Source organism: Moschus berezovskii, chromosome 1 (assembly GCF_049115385.1).
Source record: "Moschus berezovskii isolate FMDL1 chromosome 1, NW_MosBer_1.0, whole genome shotgun sequence".
Taxonomy (NCBI): Eukaryota; Metazoa; Chordata; class Mammalia; order Artiodactyla; family Moschidae; genus Moschus; species Moschus berezovskii.
Genome location: NC_142460.1, coordinates 9,793,240 through 9,811,798, shown reverse-complemented (window position 1 = coordinate 9,811,798; position 18,559 = coordinate 9,793,240). Strand labels below are relative to the sequence as shown.

The 18,559-nt window shown below is 41.8% G+C and overlaps 1 protein-coding gene across 1 annotated transcript in view; it reads left to right on the top strand.

Annotated features, from left to right (window-relative positions):
* Positions 1-18,559, top strand: part of COL6A6 (collagen type VI alpha 6 chain) — a 163,851-nt gene that overhangs the window by 67,575 nt on the left and 77,717 nt on the right. The window contains exons 9-13 of the mRNA XM_055416583.2: positions 5,620-5,963; positions 6,048-6,126; positions 12,194-12,348; positions 16,101-16,193; positions 17,540-17,593. Coding sequence (XP_055272558.2) covers positions 5,620-5,963; positions 6,048-6,126; positions 12,194-12,348; positions 16,101-16,193; positions 17,540-17,593 — 725 coding nt within the window. The remainder of the gene's footprint in view (positions 1-5,619; positions 5,964-6,047; positions 6,127-12,193; positions 12,349-16,100; positions 16,194-17,539; positions 17,594-18,559) is intronic.

Genomic DNA, 18,559 nt, shown 5'->3' with positions numbered 1-18,559 from the left:
CCATGACCATTTTAGCTGGTTGCTGTTTTAGCGCTCGTCCCCCACCCTCCACGTTGCTCCCTCCTCCCAGGCCTTACCATCTCCTTACTGATCGTGGTGTCCGACCTCTCCAGCATGGACTGGCCAGGGGAGATGGGCCAAAGAGGATCAGGAAAGTTCTTAATTTGGTGGCACTTTTCAGAACTCAGTTTTCTCTACAACCCTTGTCTAAAACTGGGCCCACTCATGACTGCTTCAAAGACTTCCCCTTCTGCACATTTGTCAGGTGCATCTGTCCCTTGAGGAAAGTGAGTGTCTCTCAATTCCAGCTGTTCCCTTATGCCTTCCTCAGCTTCAAGGCACCTAGGGATGCCTCCCACTTTATCTTGGAGAAGGCAATGGCAACCCACTCCAGTACTCTTGCCTGGAAAATCCCATGGGTGGAGGAGCCTGGTAGGCTGCAGTCCATGGGGTCATGATGAGTCGGACACGACTAAGTGACTTTACTTTCATTTTTCCCTTTCATGCATTGGAGAAGGAAATGGCAACCCACTCCGGTGTTCTTGCCTGGAGAATCCCAGGGACGGCGGAGCCTGGTGGGCTGCCGTCTATGGGGTCGCACAGAGGCGGACACGACTGAAGCGACTTAGCAGCTGCAGCAGCAGCCCGCTTTATCTGTTGCTATCTCTTTGCCCCTCCATGCAGCCTTCTTGGATGGGAGACCAGAGAAGCCCAACACAGCTCTTTCTTATGTGCAGCCATATCAACTCCATGGGAAACAATTTTGTGTCAGTTTCCCCAGGAAACCCTGGAAGTTCCAGCCCCACAGTGTTGGTGTTCCAGTGTGGGTGCCTCTACTTTGTGGAAAGCAACATGACATCATGTCTCACTGTTTTGAATTTCTTGGCTGTATCATCTCCAGGTTGCCTCTTAAAGTGACTCTCTCTTCACTTAAAGAGAACGTTATCTCTTCGTGTGTGTGTGTGTGTGTGTGCACTTGTGGGCAGAGACTCACAGCATACCAACTGTCCCCTCCGTAAGTCTTCTGGGCTCTAAGCACAAACCTTCTATAAGGCCCAGTGTGTGAGCCAAAGTTTAAGAGTCCTGCCATTGGTCAGGACTGTCTATGTAGATTGCACTCCACTTTCCTCCCATACTTTGTAATGTGCCTGGTGACCTCAGCCAAACCTTCCACATGAATTTCCTGTTTCACATGAAATACCCATTTCCATTTATTCATATTAGGCTGAAAATGATCCTGGAACTATTTAATCTGTCCTTAATAGGGTGAAAGAAAACCAAGCGGAAAGTCAAAACAGAAGTCATGAATGTATAAATAAATAAGAAAAGTACACTTTAAAGATACACTTCAAGTGATTACTGTAACAAACAAGAATGTGTGAGGCCTTTGTGGCCAAGCTGTGGTCTGAGGACTAATGAGGTTGGAATGATAAAGCTGATAAAGCCTGTGCAAACACAGTGGAGGATACCAGCTCCTCTTGAACAATAAACTCCCAAATCAAGAGAAACCAGACAGTAGCTTGATGTGTCTCAAAAGAAACCAGATTCAGAGCCTGAACATCCAGCTTTGCTTCTTATTAAAACACGCACCACTTTGGAGCGGTCACTAGCCTTTCTGAGTTTTCTCATTTGTGCAGTTAAATTATTTCTGTTTCTCTGATTGTACTTAGGATTTAGTTTATGGGAAAGGATGGTGAGCTGCATGGAGATATGAGGCAAACATCAGTATTTCTTGTGCCTCTGTGGAGGGTCAAGCATTTTCAAATATTATAAATGCATTATCTCATTAAACTCCCAAATTCTCTGTGGTTTGTATTTTCATTCCCATTTACAAATGAGGAAAAGGGAGCTCTAAGGAATATTGGAAGCCTGGCCCAGATTTTACTGGAGGCAACAAACTAAGCAAACTTTAAAATCTGTGTCTGTCTGCTTCCAACCCATTTGTCAAACTTTTTGATACAGTGGCTGTCTAGGTTATCTGGTGTTCACGTTATAAGTATTGTGCTTCAACTATGAAGTGCTGGAACTTATTAAGACATCATGGGTTTATATCTCAAAAGCTTTTGCTATGTAAAGAAGCCACTCACTGCTAGGCTGTCCCTTCCAGCAGCATAATACACCACTTGAAACCTGCATGACCTAGCATCACTGGCCACCCAGGAGGTGGTGAAAATAAGATCGTTCAGGGCAGGGACTCCAGACAGGCCTGGATCTGATTCCCACACGCGAGGTCCACAATAATAACCGTGAGACTTCAGGCAAGCCCCTCTGTAGCATCTTCTTCTGCAAAATGAGTATTAGAAGCATTTCTGTTTATTCCGTGTGGAATGCATGAGGAACACATGAGGACCAGTGTGTGTAAATATTCAGTGAGTCTTAGTAACTCTCAGAGCGTATTGCCAAAGGTATCTTGAAGTGATTTTATAAGTCCAGGTGCATGGAGTGATAGCGTAGTTGAGTTCACAAAAGGACAGTTTGCCAAGAGTTCCTTGGTTCGGCAACTTTAATCGTTTAGCAGTTCAGAGCTGTATTTCAATTTACTGCCTCAATGTACACCAAATTCCCCTAAGCAGCTAAACCGAGCCCTGTTTTATTATCTTCATTCATGCTAGTCTCCTGATTTTTCTTGGAGTCTGCCTGTTCTAACCACCCAGAGGAGGCCCCTGGCAGTTTTCAGGATATGGACTTGCTGCCTTTTTTGGCATGGAGCCATGACTAGGTGGCAAAAGAATCGAGAATACCTCTCATCTTTCACATCATCAAGGAAGATGAGTCAAAAAAGACATTCAACCAAAGGCCAGTCTGATAAGGATGAAGTAGACACACCTTCAGGAACTGACTCAAGGAATATGGGAAATAAAACAAAAAAGTGATGGTCATCTCCAACCTTTCTTGACAAGGATCTCTCTATGTTCCTGTCCTAATGGGGTTCTCTAGAAAGCAGAGCTTGAGGCACAGTTTATGTAGCAGTACTTCAGTGGGAGTACAGTCCTGGGGAAGCAAGAATGAGCGATCCAAGAGAGAAAAAAGTAAATGTGAGATGTGTGTTACCAAGCTCGCTACAGCTTCTGAGAAGGCATCACTGCTACGTTGGTCCTGCAGAGGGTCACCCAGGGGAGTCACAGAAACACTGCCAGTTGGGGGAAGAAGAGCCGGTTGTCTACTGGCTCCTTCCCACCTTCTGCCTTTCACTGGTCACAGTTCACCCCATGGAGAGTTGCTGTCCCACACTACAGACTTGTGTTATCCAGCCCTTTGGAAAGTCAGACACGGGAGCGGCAGTGTGTTGAATCTGTGGCTGAAGCGGTGGAAGGGGCCAGAACTCCCGTGAGTTCAGTTGGGTTGGACATGGGTGGATCAGGGTCATTGAAGACCCACTGCAGGGAGAGTGATGGAGGCTGTGTCAAGCCCTTCCCGACATACACTGTGTGGGAGAGCCAGCAGTGGTGCCGCCGAGGCTCTCCAGGAACGAGTGTCCAGCTCCTGGGTGTGTGTGCGGACAGCAGATCTGGGAGGTATATAAACTAGGTCTTTGCCTAACTGTGGGCATCCCTTGTGGCTCAGCTGGTAAAGAATGCAATGCAGGAGACCTGGGTTCAATCCCTGGGTTGGGAAGATCCCCTGGAGAAGGAAAAGGCTACCCACTCCAGCATCGTGGCCTGGAGAAGTCCATGGACTGTATAGTCCTTGAGGTCGCAAAGAGTCGAACACGACTCAGCGACTTTCACTTTCACTCCACTTACCTAATTATATTTTCTAGATCTTTCTTTCTCTTTTTTTCATATAATATACCCTGTTCTTTTAAATCTCCAACAAAATTTTTCTCTTATCCCAGCTAATAACCACCAACAGGCCAACTTTGCACTTAAAGTAAGTGTTTTCTCCAGCATCTCTCTTCTAATCTTATTAATATACCCTATTATTTTGACCATATTTCTTTCTTTTTAAAAATTTTTTATTGAAGAATAGTTAATTTACGGTATTGTGTTAATTTCTATTGCACAGCAAAGTGACTCAGTTGTACATAGATATTCTTTTTCATATTCTTCTTCATTATGGTTTATGATAAAATATTGGATATAATTCCCTGTGCTGCATTGTAGGGCCTTGTTGCTTTTCTATTTATGTATATGGTAGCTTGTATCTACTAATCCAATTTGACTCTCCCCCATCCCCTTCCCTCTTTGGTAATCAAAGCTTTTTCTCTGTGTCTGTGAGTCTGTTTCTTAAATAAGTTCATTTGTTTGACAGTGTTTAATACTAAAACTCTGCCATCATTAACTCCAGTGAAGGGCTTCCTTTATAAGTCAGATAATTAAAATCAGCTTTGGGGTTTGGCAGGGAACCAGGAGACTGTTACTGTCTTGCCAAATCCTTTCTTTTCCCTGTTCTTTTGTACTTTTATCCTGAAATATATAATCTTCTTATTTTTATAGACAAGAAAATTAATGCTCAGAGAGGGTAAGAGATTCGGCAGAAGTGATTGAATAGTAACGCAGTAGTGACCTGTACAGTACTGAGACTAAAGCCTGCCTCCCCACTCCCGGGTTCCACACTGCTGGTTGTCAGATTCTCAGAGCACTAGTTTCCTTGTTTTTACCACCTGTGGTAGTCAGTCCTCGCCCCCTTTTGATTCCCACTCCTGCTGTTCTACTACCATCCTTCCTTACTTCTCTTTGGAAATCCACTTTTAGCCTTCTTCCTAGCCCACTTCCGAAACCATCTCTGCCTCCTCTTGTTAGCTTTGAAGGGCTCTTGATTTGAGGGCAGACATCTCTGTAGAGTCTGCAAGGTCATTCCATGAGAGCCCACTTGACTTATATGATCCACTCTCTCTGATTGTATGTAGACATAAGGCTGCCACCTCTGGACTGCTCCCCAAGTTCCATTTCTTTGATCACATTGTCATGGACTCATTCGTCACTCTGAATTAGTTAAATAAACACCAGGAACTTATTTACTAGAGTTTGTAATTTTAGTAATCTAGGCAAAAAGTTAAAATACTCCATTTTTAAAGAGGACAGTTCCTAGGAACCCTCAATGATGATATTTTGGCATCTTTGTTTTCTCACTAGAGAGTGTTTTCCTTGAAGGCAGTAATGTATTCTAGTAATTCAATGGTTTTCTGTTCAGGGATTAAATCCTCAAAGTCATTCCTTTAGGAGTTTGTTTTTTTTTTAATTTATTTGTCTAAACAACTTTCTGTTTTCAGATGTTTCCCCTTATAACTATAATTTAATATTTGTTGAATGACCTCCGTTGATAGGTGGCATGGAATGAATTTCCCCTTTTGGACTATTAACATTTCCACAACGTGTTCCAGCTGTTTAAGTGACTCTTCCTAGCTTCTTCAGTAGACACAATGGAATCTTTCAGAACTTTCTTATAGAACCATCTAGATTTTATAGATGCTGGGGGAAAAAAACAAAACAAGACACTTTAACAGGTTGTGACAGAGTGATTCTGAGCCTTTCCAGTATTCACATCCTCTTCCTTGTTTTCCAACTTTATAACTGGGATGGAAACAAGAATTCCAAGTCTCATGATTCAACCATGACATCCAAGTCAAATAAAGCTCTTTATTGGTCTAATGCAATATGCTTCTCCCTTGAATCCTAGATTGCTTTGTGGACATTGTGGTGGGATTTGACATCTCAACTCAGCAGAATGGGCAGACTTTGCTCGAAGGCCAGTCCTGGATGGAAACTTATCTTCAAGACATCTTACGTGTCATCAGCTCCCTCAATGGGGTAAGCTGTGAGGTGGGCACAGAGACTCAGGTTAGTGTGGCTTTTCAAGTGACCAATGCTGCAGAAAAATATTCCCCCAAGTTTGAGATCTACAGTGAAAACATACTGAACAGCTTGAAGGACATAACAGTTAAAGGACCATCACTTCTCAACGCAAACCACTTGAGTTCTCTGTGGGATGCATTTCAGAATAAGTCAGCTGCTCGGGGAAAGGTAACTTAGCTTTATTTTACTTATTGGCTTTTGGTTGCAATGACTTCCTTTTTACTCATTTTTCTTTTTTGAATACTCTCCTAGGTGGCCCTCTTATTTTCCGATGGATTGGATGATGATGTTGAAAAACTTGAACAAAAATCTGATGAACTTAGAAAAGAAGGTACGAATCATAGGGAGGGCTGGGAAAGGAGTGTTGACAAACTCTGTAATCTCAAAACTGAGTCCTGGCTCTTACATTTCCAGACTCTCAAATAGCACTGAATTTGCAACCTCTCCACTCTGGATGCACTTGGGAGGACGAACAAGCTCTCACAACATTTTGGCATCTACTTTTTTCCTCCTGCCCATATGAAATAGCACTGAATGCAGTGTCTTATCCTTCCTCTCGGATTACTTTATTTCTTCTTCCTAAGCTTTCCTGGAGTATGTTCCTGCCTCCTTTGCCCCATGCTATCTAATATTTCTATGTCTTAAGTGCCAGCAGAAGTGAACCATGTACATTTCTGCTTGACTAAGGAATGGGAGAGTTGGACAATTTTCTTCTAACACTCTTATAGTTTTCAGAGTTGCAAGCGTTGGTGGACAAGTTTACTCATGTCTTGGGACTTCGTAATCAGTTCCTTCTTTCAGATGACAGATGGGCCAACTATGGTGTTAATGAGTTTTTCAAGCTCTGGCACCAGGCTTTTGGCTTTAGGAACCAATGCTCATTCTGATTTATTGGCCGTTTGTACTAAAATATGGATCAGTGGAAGGAAAATGCATTCACATGTTCTGGTTTGACTAAGAATAGAAACAGATTTTTGTAAGTGGATGTTACTGGTACCCACCCAGACCCCCTCACAGACAGGCTCCCGCATCGTCCAGCTGCCTGAGTGCTGGCTGCTCACGTGTTTCTCACAGGTTCTCCCTTTCTCTGAGGAACTGCCCTTCACCAACCTTGCCTGGAAGGTTACTCCCTGTCCCCATCTTTGCACAGCAGGTGGAGTGGACAGACTTGGATGCCGACTGTGTGGTGTAACTCCGGCTCCAGAGTCCCCCACAGGATCAGGCTGAAGCTAGACTTTCCCTGAAACGCTGTCTCGCTCAGCTCCTTCCCCAGCCTGACCCTGCTCACCTTTGTTCCCTTCTCTAGAGAGTGCTTCCTCAATAAATCATGGGCATCTAAATGGCTATGCCCGGCTCTGCTTCCAGGGCATCTGACCTGTCTCTCTGGTTAACTATTAAAGGTGGATTGAAAGTGAAAGTGTTAATCACTCAGTCGTGTCTGACTCTTTGCAACCCCATGGACTATAGCCCACCAGGCTCCTCTGTCCATGGGATTCTCCAGGCAAGAATACTGGAGTGCGTTGCCGTTTCCTTCTCCAGGGGATCTTCCCGACTCGGGGATCAAGCCTGCATCTCTCATGTCTCCTGCATTGCAGGCAGATTCTTTGCCACTGAGCCACCATTAGATTTTGTCTTTTCACTGGTTCTTATTCCTCCATCTTAAACAGATCACAAAATTCACTGAGGTCACAGCTGAAGTGTAAGGGTTTTATTTGTATTGTATTTACTGAAGCTGCTTCTCTTTATTCTATCGTCTTGGCCTTTATTCTTGATCTGAAGAGGAAATATTAATGATGACTGAGAACAGGACCCTCGGGTGGACAGGAAGGGCTTTTTCAGTTTCAGCTTTTCTTTTGTGGGGGAAGATACACCTTTGCAGAAGAGATCAGAGTTTTCTCCAGAAAGTTTCTCTTGGAACACCCAGATTTCTAAGACTGATCTTCTTTCTTCCAACTCCTGAGGAAAACTGGTGAATGAGTTTTGACTTCAGAAGCTAGATTTTGAATATCCTCAGAAATTTAGAATCTTTTTCCAGGATTCAAAATCAATTGTATTTCCAAATGCTGACAGTGAAAAACTGAAAAACAAACTTTAAAAAGCCATTTGCAAGGTACACATGACAGGAAGTGCCAAGGTATATATTTAACAAAATATAGGTGTCTGTTTGCTGAAAATTACTAAAACAATGATTAAAAAAAGACTGAATACAATTCTCTCTGAACAAATCTGTCAGATTCAATTAAGTCACAATCAAAATCAAAGCAGGATATTTGTTCAGTTCAGTTCAGTCCCTCAGTCATGTCCGACTCTCCGCGACCCCATGAATCACAGCACGCCAGGCCTCCCTGTCCATCACCAACTCCCGGAGTTCACTCAAACTCATGTCCACAGAGTCGGTGATGCTATCCAGCCATCTCATTCTCGGTCGTCCCCTTCTCCTCCCGCCCCCAACCTTTCCCAGCATCACAGTCTTTTCCAGTGAGTCACTCGTCGCATGAGGTGGCCAAAGTATTGCAGTTTCACTTTTAGCATCAGTCCTTCCAATGAACACCCAGGATTGATCTCCTTTAGAATGGACTGGTTGGATCTCCTTGCAGTACAAGGGACTCTCAAGAGTCTTCTCCAACACCACAGTTCAAAAGCATCAATTCTTCGGCGATCAGCTTTCTTCACAGTCCAACTCTCGCATCCATACATGACCACGGGAAAAACCATAGCCTTGACTAGACAGACCTTGGTTGGCAGAGTAATGTCTCTGCTTTTTAATATACTATCAAGGTTGGTCATAACTTTCCTTCCAAGGAGTAAGCGTCTTTTAATTTCATGGCTGCAATCACCATCTGCAGTGATTTTGGAGCCCAAAAAAATCCAGTTGAGCTATTTCAAGTCTTGAAAGTGCTGCACTCAATATGCCAGCAGATTTGGAAAACTCAGCAGTGGCCACAGGACTGGAAGAGGTCAGTCTTCATTCCAATCCCAAAGAATGCTCAAACTACCGCACAGTTGCACTCATCTCACACGCTAGTAAAGTCATGCTCAAAGGCTATTTGTTACTGTACCAAAAAAAAAGGTTCAAAATGTGTGTTGAAAAGCAAAGGACCCAAAATAGCCCAAACAACTTTGAAAAAGAGGTAAAGGTTGGAGGACTCACGCTAGCTACAGCTTTTCAGTGGGAAAGATAAAAGGGTGTGGGCCACCATGTTCTTTGAAAGGTGTTGAATGTCTCCCAGTTGGAACAGAGAGCACCTCTGGCCGTGACCTCCCACATTTCACATAATTGATTTTAGCTGATGGTGAGCCCTTGATCTGTTAACCCAGGAGAGCCTCTCTAACTTGAGGCCCCGACTCTGTACATGTAAACTGAGCCATCACCGTGGAACAAGAGGAGACCAGGGGAAAAGGACCCTCAGGGATGGATATCAATTCATAACTAATCCGTGTAGATTGGGGTTTGAATGAGATTTTTCACTTTAAAAAATCCAGTATTCTAGAATCTACTCAGTGATTCTTTATTCTCCCATTTTTTGAAAGCTTCTTTTTCTTAATTCATTTGTTAAGAATTGAAAACACTGTGTTTAAGATCATATGAACCAGATGAGTCCAGAAAGATCAGGATTGGAGTCCTCTGTCCTGAGAAAAGTGAAAGTGAAAGAAAGTGAAGTTGCTCAGTTGTGTCCGACGCTTTGCAACCCTGTGGACTGTAACCTGCCAGGCTCCTCTGTTCATGGGATTTTCCAGGCAAGAGTACTGGAGTGGGTTGCCATTTCTTTCTCCAGGAGATCTTCCCGACCCAGGGATCAAACCCGGGTCTCCTGCATTGCAGGCAGATTCTTTACCATCTGAGCCACCAGGGAAACCTGAGTTACAAATTATAGTTTTCATATTCATGCATATTTCCTGCATGAAAATATTCATATTCATGCATATTTACTGCAAATCAACAACCCCAAGGTTCTCATAACTCTTAAACTTCTACCTTTCTTGGAACTTACAAGAAATATCAGATGTGAGGTCTTTTCCCCTTCTAGATAGACCCACTGGCATGCCTCCTCTTGATCATTAGACACCAGGTGATGAACTTGGCTCTCTTCATGGCCTCTCCCAGCCCCGATCCCGCTTCTCCCCATCATTCTCACTCTTGGAAATGACCTGTCTTTGTTTGCTTGAGACAAACCAGAGACTGTCAGCACTCAAACCAGGAAAGTTCCGGCACACTAGGACAGGTTAGGCACCCTATTCTTTGGTATTTCTTCCTTTATTTCGTGTTAGCAACCACCTTGTTTGCTGCTTGTAGAACTTGAGCCTCTCCGCTGTATCCCTGAAACTGTGTTCTCTTCCTTCTCCTTTTCCTCTCAAAGCCGTATAGAAACTTATATAAGAAAGCACTGTTGACTCTGCCAAGTCCTTGGAATATTCTTTATCTATTCTGATCCATTGGTTTTTAAGTCCCATCCAAAGAATTCTTCACCTATCCCTAATAAAGTAAGAAAAGATATGCCAAATTGTTATGTTTTCATAAAACTAAATTTATCCAACTTTAGGACTGGCCTTTGTTATTATGTCCTTGTACATTTTTGTTATTAAAATGTCCTTTGAGTGTAAGCTTTGGAGTCGTGCTGTTGGGTGAAAACCTTTCCTCATCTGTAAAATAGGGCTGTAATCACACTTACCTATAATGTATTTATATCTTAAAAATAAGATAATGCACATAAAGCACTTAGCCAATGTCTAGGCACATAGTAATTATCAGTAAATCAGAGCACAGTGGTTGCATGGTTACCTCCACCCTAACGATTGCCCGGTTTATTACTATCACTATTTAATGTCCTTACTTTATAAGTCAATCCTTTCTTAGTCTCTAAAAGTTTTCTTTGAAATATGTTGATCTATAAACTTCCAGAGTCTATGAATCACAGCTCTGGTAGGTTATGTGACATTTGCTCCGAATTGCCTTACAAGAGATCTTTAACTGTCTCTTGTACATGTAATTCCAGCCAGATTGTCATTTAGAGTTATGCTTCTCAAGATTTAATATGCCTGTGAATCACCTGGAGACTTTATTAAAATATAGATTCTGATTCTGTGGGTCTGGATGGGGCCTGAAATTCTGCATTTCTGATAAGCTTCCGGATGGAGACACCGCTGCTGCTCCAAGGACCTCCCTTTCAAGTGGCAAAAATTTGGGGTACTTAGGTTCTTGACGTATGAATCCCTCTGTGCTTTAGTATGCTCTGTGGATTCCTTATTGCTGTTATTAGATATAGTTGATTTACAATGTGCTGGTTTGTGGCATAGCGCAGAGTGATTCAGATATATGGAGATGCAACCCTTTTCAAATCCTTTCCTGTGTCGGCCTATTATGGAGTATTGGACACAGTTCCTTGTGCTATAGCGTAGGACTTGGTCGTCTAGCTTATGTATCGTAGTTTTGTCTGCTAATCCCAAAGTCCTAACTTATCCCTCCCCTCCTCCTCTCCCCTTTGGTAACCATAAAGTTGTTTTCTGTGTTTGTGAAGACTCGAGCACAGAGTCTGTTTCTGTTTTGTAAATAAGTTCATTTGTGTCATGTTTTAGATTCCACATATAAGTGATATCATATGGTGTTTCTCTTTCTCTTTCTGACTTCTCTTAGTACAATAATCTCTAGGTCCATTCATGTAGCTGCTGCTGCTGCTAAGTCACTTCAGTCGTGTCCGACTCTGTGTGACCCCATAGATGGAAACCCACCAGGCTCCCCCATCCCTGTAGCTGCAGATGATGTTATTTCATTCTTTTTTTATGACTGGGTGATATATATCCGATATGTATCTGATATGTACCTTATGTACATATCCGGTATGTACCTTCTTTATCCATCCAAATCTTGATGGATATTTAGTTTGCTCCCATGTCTTGGCTATGGTGACAAGAGCTGCTATGAACATCGGGGTGCATGTATTTTTTCGAATTATGGTTTTGTCTGGATATACACCCAGGAATGGGATTGCTGGGTCATGTGATAACTCTGTTTATAGTTTTTTGAAGAACCCCTGTAATGTTTTCTATAGTGGCTGCACCCATTTACATTCCAACCACCAGTGTAGGAGGCTTCCCTTTTCTCTGTGGACTCTTTTAAACTCACTATTTTACTTTAAGTCATCAGAGACCTCACGGATCTGTTTTAATTTATCATATAAATTATTCTCCAATTTAGTTTTGAAAAATGGGAATTATTTTGTTCACTAGTGATGATTTTGTCACTTGTTGGTTTTACAGTGTGTGGTTGGGGAGCATGAATGACGGTAAAATGAGTGTTCCTCTTGCAACTGGCTTCCTGAGTAGCAACTTTCATACATATGCGAAGAGGTTAAAGTAGCCCTCCTCTCCTTAACTGAAGAATTATTGACTGTGTTGGCTAGGCCTGAATGCCCTCATCACTGTTGCTCTGGATGGGCCCACCGGTTCCAGCGACCTGGCTGATCTTCTGTACATTGAATTTGGGAAAGGATTTGAGTACAGGACACAGCTCACTCTTGGGATGAGGGACCTTGCGAGCCAATTGTCAAAGCACCTGGTGAGTTACTCAGAAAAGGCTCATGAGTTTAAATTTTCTATTTGTTTTGTATACAGGATTCATATTTAGGCTTATGAATGTGAACTCATTTTGTTCATTTGGGAGTAGAACCAGGCTTTTCTGATTTTGTGAAAAGCCAAAATGAGGGGGTGTTTTGAAAGAAACGTCATATCGTAGAGCAATCTCAAAGTATGTTTCTTTTTGCTATTGTTCTTTATTTATTTATCAAAGTATAGTTTATTTACATTGTATTAATTTCAGGTTACAGCAAAGTGATTCAGTTATATATATATATATATGTATATATGTGTATATATATATATATATATTCTTTTTCAGACTTTTCCCTTATAGGTTATTGCACAGTACTGACTGTAGTTCTCTGTGCTGTACAGTGGTCCTTGTTGGTTATCTATTTTATATACAGTAGTGTGTTTATGTTAATCCCAAACTCCTTATTATCCTTCCTCTGCAACTTTCCCCTTTGGTAACCAGAAGTTTGTTTTCTATGTCTGAAAGCATGTGTAGTTTATATGCTTGGGCAAGGAAAAAAGAAGGAAGAAGAAACTAAATAGCACCTATAATCCTGCCCAAATTACAGTCAATAAATATACCACCAAAGGGTGTCTGAGCTGTAAGAGTGACTTGGCTAATCCCCCAGTCAGCCAGTTTTCACATTCCTTGCAAATACTAAGTGCCAAAATTCACCACACTGAATATAATTCTGCTGTTTAAGATATGTGTTTTCTCTGCAAATGGCCTGTGAATAGAGCTGATTCCATAGAGTTCAATTGAAAAAAGAACATCTGTTCCAATCTTGGAAGAAAAACTAATGACTTGATGATGGACCTCCCATGTCGTCCTTTACGATGAAAAGATGTTTAAAGGTTGTCTTGACTGATGGAAATTTTTGCCTTATGGTCTATTTTTAGAACCTAACCCCTAGAAAAGATGCATCACAATCCTGAAACATATAAGAATTCAAACTAGCTTGGTGAAGGTTTTCAAGTTATGACTACTTTCACCTTTAATGAGTGACTTATAGCTTGTAATTTGATTATAATTTACAAAATCTGTAATCAGCATATCAAGATGCTTCCCAATAAGGTGCTAGCTCCTGCTACTTTCTTTTTTATAATTAAATTTATTTATTTTTGGTGGTAGTCTAGTTGCTAAGTTGTTTCCAACTCTTAAGACCCCATGGAGTATATGTAGCCTGCCAGATTCCTTTGTCCATGGGATTCTCCAGGCAAGAATACTGGAGTAGGTTGCCATTTTCTTCTCCAGGGGATCTTCCCAACCCAGGGATCAAATCCAGTCTCCCACATTGCAGGTGGATTCTTTGCCATCTGAGCCACCAGGGAAGCTCTATTTATTTTTGCTGTTGCTGCTGCTAAGTCGCTTAAGTCGTGTCCAACTCTGTGCGACCCCATAGACGGCAGCCCACCAGGCTCCCCCGTCCCTGGGATTCTCCAGGCAAGAACACTGGAGTGGGTTGCCATTTCCTTCTCCAGTGCATGAAAGGGAAAAGTGAAAGTGAAGTCGCTCAGTCATGTCCGACTCTTAGCGACCCCATGGACTGCAGCCTACCAGGCTCCTCCATCCATGGGATTTACCAGGCAAGAGTACTGGAGTGGGGTGTCATTGCCTTCTCCGATAATCTCTACATCAGTTCAGTTCAGTTCAGTCGCTCAGTCGTGTCCGACTCTTTGCGATCCCATGGACTGCAGCACGCCAGGCTCCTCCGTCCATGGGACTCTCCAGGCAAGAGTACTGGCGAGTACTTGCCTTCTCCGCTATTTATTTTTAATTGAAGGATAATTGCTTTACACTCTGTCTTGGTTTCTGCCAAATACCAATGTGAATCACCTATGGGTATGCCTGTGTCCTCTCCCTCTTAAACCTCCGTCCCCACTCCACCCTTCTAGGTTGTTATAGAGCCCTGATTTGAGCTCCCTGAGTCATAGAGCAATTCCCATTGGCTGTCTAGCTTACATATGATAGTGCATGTGTTTCCATGTTAACTCTCTCCATACACCCCACCGTCTCCTTTCTTGCCTTCTGCCCACGTCCATAAGTCTGTTCTGTATGTCTGCGTCTCTATCGCTGCTCTGCAAACAGGTTCTTCAGTACCATCTTTCTAGATTCTATGTATATGCGTTAATAAATGATATTAGTTTTTCTTTTTCTGACTTACTTCACTCTGTATAATAGGCTCTAGGTTTATCCACCTCACTAGAACTGACTCAAATGCATTCCTTTTTATGACTGAGTAATATTCCATTGTATGTATGTACCACAGCTTCTTTATCCATTCTCCTGCTTTCTTCTGACAATAGATCTTGCATATAGATATTTGAACAGTGTGCTCAGTGTAGAAATTATGTAAAAATAATTGCTTAGAGAATATAGAAGTTTTGTTGTAACGTAATGTGGAAGTTTTGCTGTAATTCCTTTCTACATGGGAAAATGGTGTCTATTTTACAAATTTTTTTTCTGTCTCTGAAATTTGTGATTTAAAATTGGTAATTCATAGAGGGAGGAAGTTATTCTTCAAACAAGGTTACCAGTTTTTAGATGTCACATAAACACAATACTGTATAAGAAATGTTTAGTTTTAGAAAGAGCCCATTTTAATGTTAATGGTAAAATATGCTGTAGGATGCTAGTGATCCAAAGAAAACTGATATCATCTGATCCGAAGTCACAGGATCCACTTTGTTGTTGTCGTTTGGTTTCATACATTTCAAGTTTTATTGGGTTTTCTGAGGTTTACGGTGGAAAAAACAGAATTTTCTAATATCAGAAAAGAAACAGTATATAATAAGAAACAATTTAGAGGAGAAATTGTGAAATGGTTATAACAAAATATTTTCATTTTTCATCACATTAGAACTTTGATGGGAAACTTCTCAACACAAAGATTGATTCTACCCCACTGAGGCAAAGCGCAGTATTTATCGCAGACAGAAGTTTCCTTAAAATAAATCTTATGGGTCAGTTGTTCTCCAGGCAAGAATAGTGGAGTGGGTTGTCATTCCCTTCTCCAGGGGATCTTCCCAAACCAGGAAACGAACCTGGGTCCCCGGATTCTTTACCGACTGAGTCACCAGAGAAGCCCCCAAATGTGATGGACTGTGTCAGTTTTTCAGGGGATGACTGCCTGGGTCCAGGGTGCAGTTCACTCAGATTCTAAAAATATATGATACATTTTTTGATCAAAGTAAAAAATGTAATCAGAGTATAAAATCTCTTCATGTGCCTACCCTCTACAATAAGTGCTTCTGAATGTTGAACACGTAATTGGTGTCTTTGAAATCCTGTCCCACACTAACTGTTCTAGAAGTGTTGACCATTGAACTCCATGCCAAGCACTGTGACAATATTTCACAAAGCAGGGAAAGAAAAATAAAAAACAGCATGTATTCTTTTTATTGAGCAAACTATTAGGGGCAGAATTATACAGGATAATTAACAATACCGTGGTCAGTGTTGGGATGGTGTGGGCACAGGAGATCCCATTAATAAATTAGCATGCAGTGAGTTGGTTGTGGCTAAACTGATGCCTTTTTGAGAACACAAAACATCTTTGAGTCGATTCTGAATCCCTCATACGGTAGAGAATGCAGATCACAGGAGAAATGAAAGGTAAAAACTGTCTCCCTCATCTGCTCTAGGGCACCTTGAGCTTGTGTGTGAGTGTGATTTGGCAGTGATACCACCAAATGTAATGTATTCCTACCCTCCTCAAGGTCAATGTTGCGGAAAGGACGTGCTGCTGTTTATTCTGCAAGTGTGTTGGAGGAGATGGCGCAAGGGGAGACCCTGGACCAGCAGGGAAAACGGTGATTCTAGTTGCAACGGTGGCTCACTTTATTTGAATATAGTATGTTTTTCAGAAACAGGTTTAGTTAGAAATAAGGGCTCCTAGGTAGAGCCTTTGAGATAACCATTTATCACACTGCTTATATGTCAAATCAGATAGGCTTCTTCTTGGTTTTCTAAATTGGAGTCTTTTAAAAAACCTTTTTATACAAGCATCAAGAGAAAAACTCCTGACGGGACCTCCATGGCAGTCCAGTGGTTATGAGTCCATGCTTCCACTGAGGAAGTATAGTTTCGACCTACATGCCAGGTGGAACAGCCAGAAGAAAAAAAAAAAAAGAGAGAGAGAGAGAGAAACTGCCTAGATTGTTGATTATCCAGTGTCCTGGCAGTGATGACAAGATGCAGAAAAACCAGCTGGGATCTCTTATATTGGATAATGAAAGCCTCCTAAATACTAAAGAGTCATTTTAATTTCCATTTTCAATGGCTGCAGAGTCATTTAAATCAGATAGGGAATAAGTTGTATAGTCTGCTGAAAAGCTAGATCAGATCACCCTGTCACAGCTAGAGATGCCAAGATACTTCATTCAGCTCTACCCAGACCAAAATACTGCCAGAAATATATAAGTAAAAACAGACCAAGTCTAAAAACAGTAACTAACAACAGATTCATATATTTCCTAACCCAAAGAAGTTAATGCACCCTTATGTGAAAATATGATTTGGGGTTTGAGGAAATGTTCAAATATGTATAAACATACCATGGATGTGTTTAACAGTTTCAGTACTACTTAGTTACATGTGTGTTTGATTTTGGATAATTTATAGATAGCACTGTAACTTCCAAATCACCATGGCTGTCTCTCTGAAGAAAGTTTTCGGACTAATTGTTTCCTGAATGCTCTGATTTCATGTACAGAGAATGGGGGAATTTTTTTAAACAGGTATCAGGAAAAATGGAAAGAAATATGTGTGGTCTATTTTACATGGAGCATAAATCCTCAAAAAGAATTTTTAATGAAAAGAGGATAATTCTGCCTGTCAGGGGCAAATATAGCTGTGTTCATTGAATGTTGGTCTAGGAGAAAAAACTCCAGCTCTGTAAACCCCAGCTCTAAACCCCAGAGAGAGCTATGGAAAATATGTTTCTCACACACCCACCCTTGAATTATCTGGATACTTGTCTCAAAATTCCATTTATTTTTATGTGTGTAAATGCAGCTTACATTGGCGGGGGGCTGTATTTTGCAAACTCATACTAATCTACATAAAGTAAAACTGTGAAGTTGAGGAATTCCTGCTTGATTGCCCCTGAGTTTGGGTCTATGGAGTGCTAATGTATTCTTCCTTTCCTTATTCCCAGGGACTTCCAGGTTTTAAAGGCAGTGAAGGCTACCTGGGAGAGGAGGGCACTGCTGTAAGTCAAGGTTTTTTCCAGCTCCATTTATTCCTAAGAACGTGTCTACGCTATGAAAGCATTTGTATCAAGTCAGAAGGAAGCACGAAAAGTCAAGTTCTAAGGATTCACTCGCAAAGTCTGAGGTTTTTCCAGGTCATCAGTGTTTTATTAACCCTCTTGGACTGTCCATCAACACTGTATAATCAACTCAATGAAAAACTTCTCTTTTTCACTAGAAGAGTCAAATCACTGCTATTTCGCACTTCCATTCTGCACGAGTAAACCCGCTCACCACTCTGTTTATCTAGGACCTTGCCCCTTCTTGCATCTATCCATCCATTTATCTTTCCTTCCTTCTTTCCCTCCTTCCTTCCATCCATCCATTTAATAAGTGTATATTAAGCATCTTACAATTTATCACATGATTTATCAAAGACCTCATCATAAATACACTCGTCATTCATTTAACAAATACATCTTAAGGTATCTTTCCATGTGCCAGGCACAGTACTAGACCACAGAAATAAAAGCAAAGAAAAAAAAAAAAGATTGCTCCTATCTCTGGAAAATTCCAGACTAGTGGAAAGACAAACGAGAAGCGGTAGGTTTAGTTGTCACACACGAGGGCTCTGCTCGAGGTTTGTGAGCTGCAATGCGATAGAGTGTGGAAGTGCAGATACCGAACAGCCTCAGGTGACAGCCTGAGAGGAAGGCTTCAGACAGGGGGTGATGCTTGGGTGGCATCCGAGGACAGACAGAACTGTCTCCAGGCTAAGGGGGGAAGACTATTCTACTGCAGGGAGAGCAGTGTGATCAAGGGTGTGTAACGGAGTCAGAGAATTGTGTGTTTGAAGAATGACGTACGGTCAGCATGGCCAGAATCCAGGATACAGCGAGAGGAGATTAAGTTGCAAGACCCAAAGACTTGGAGGTGTCTTCCAGTTGGTGGGCATCATTTAATGTTTAATTAGTCAGTTCAGTCGC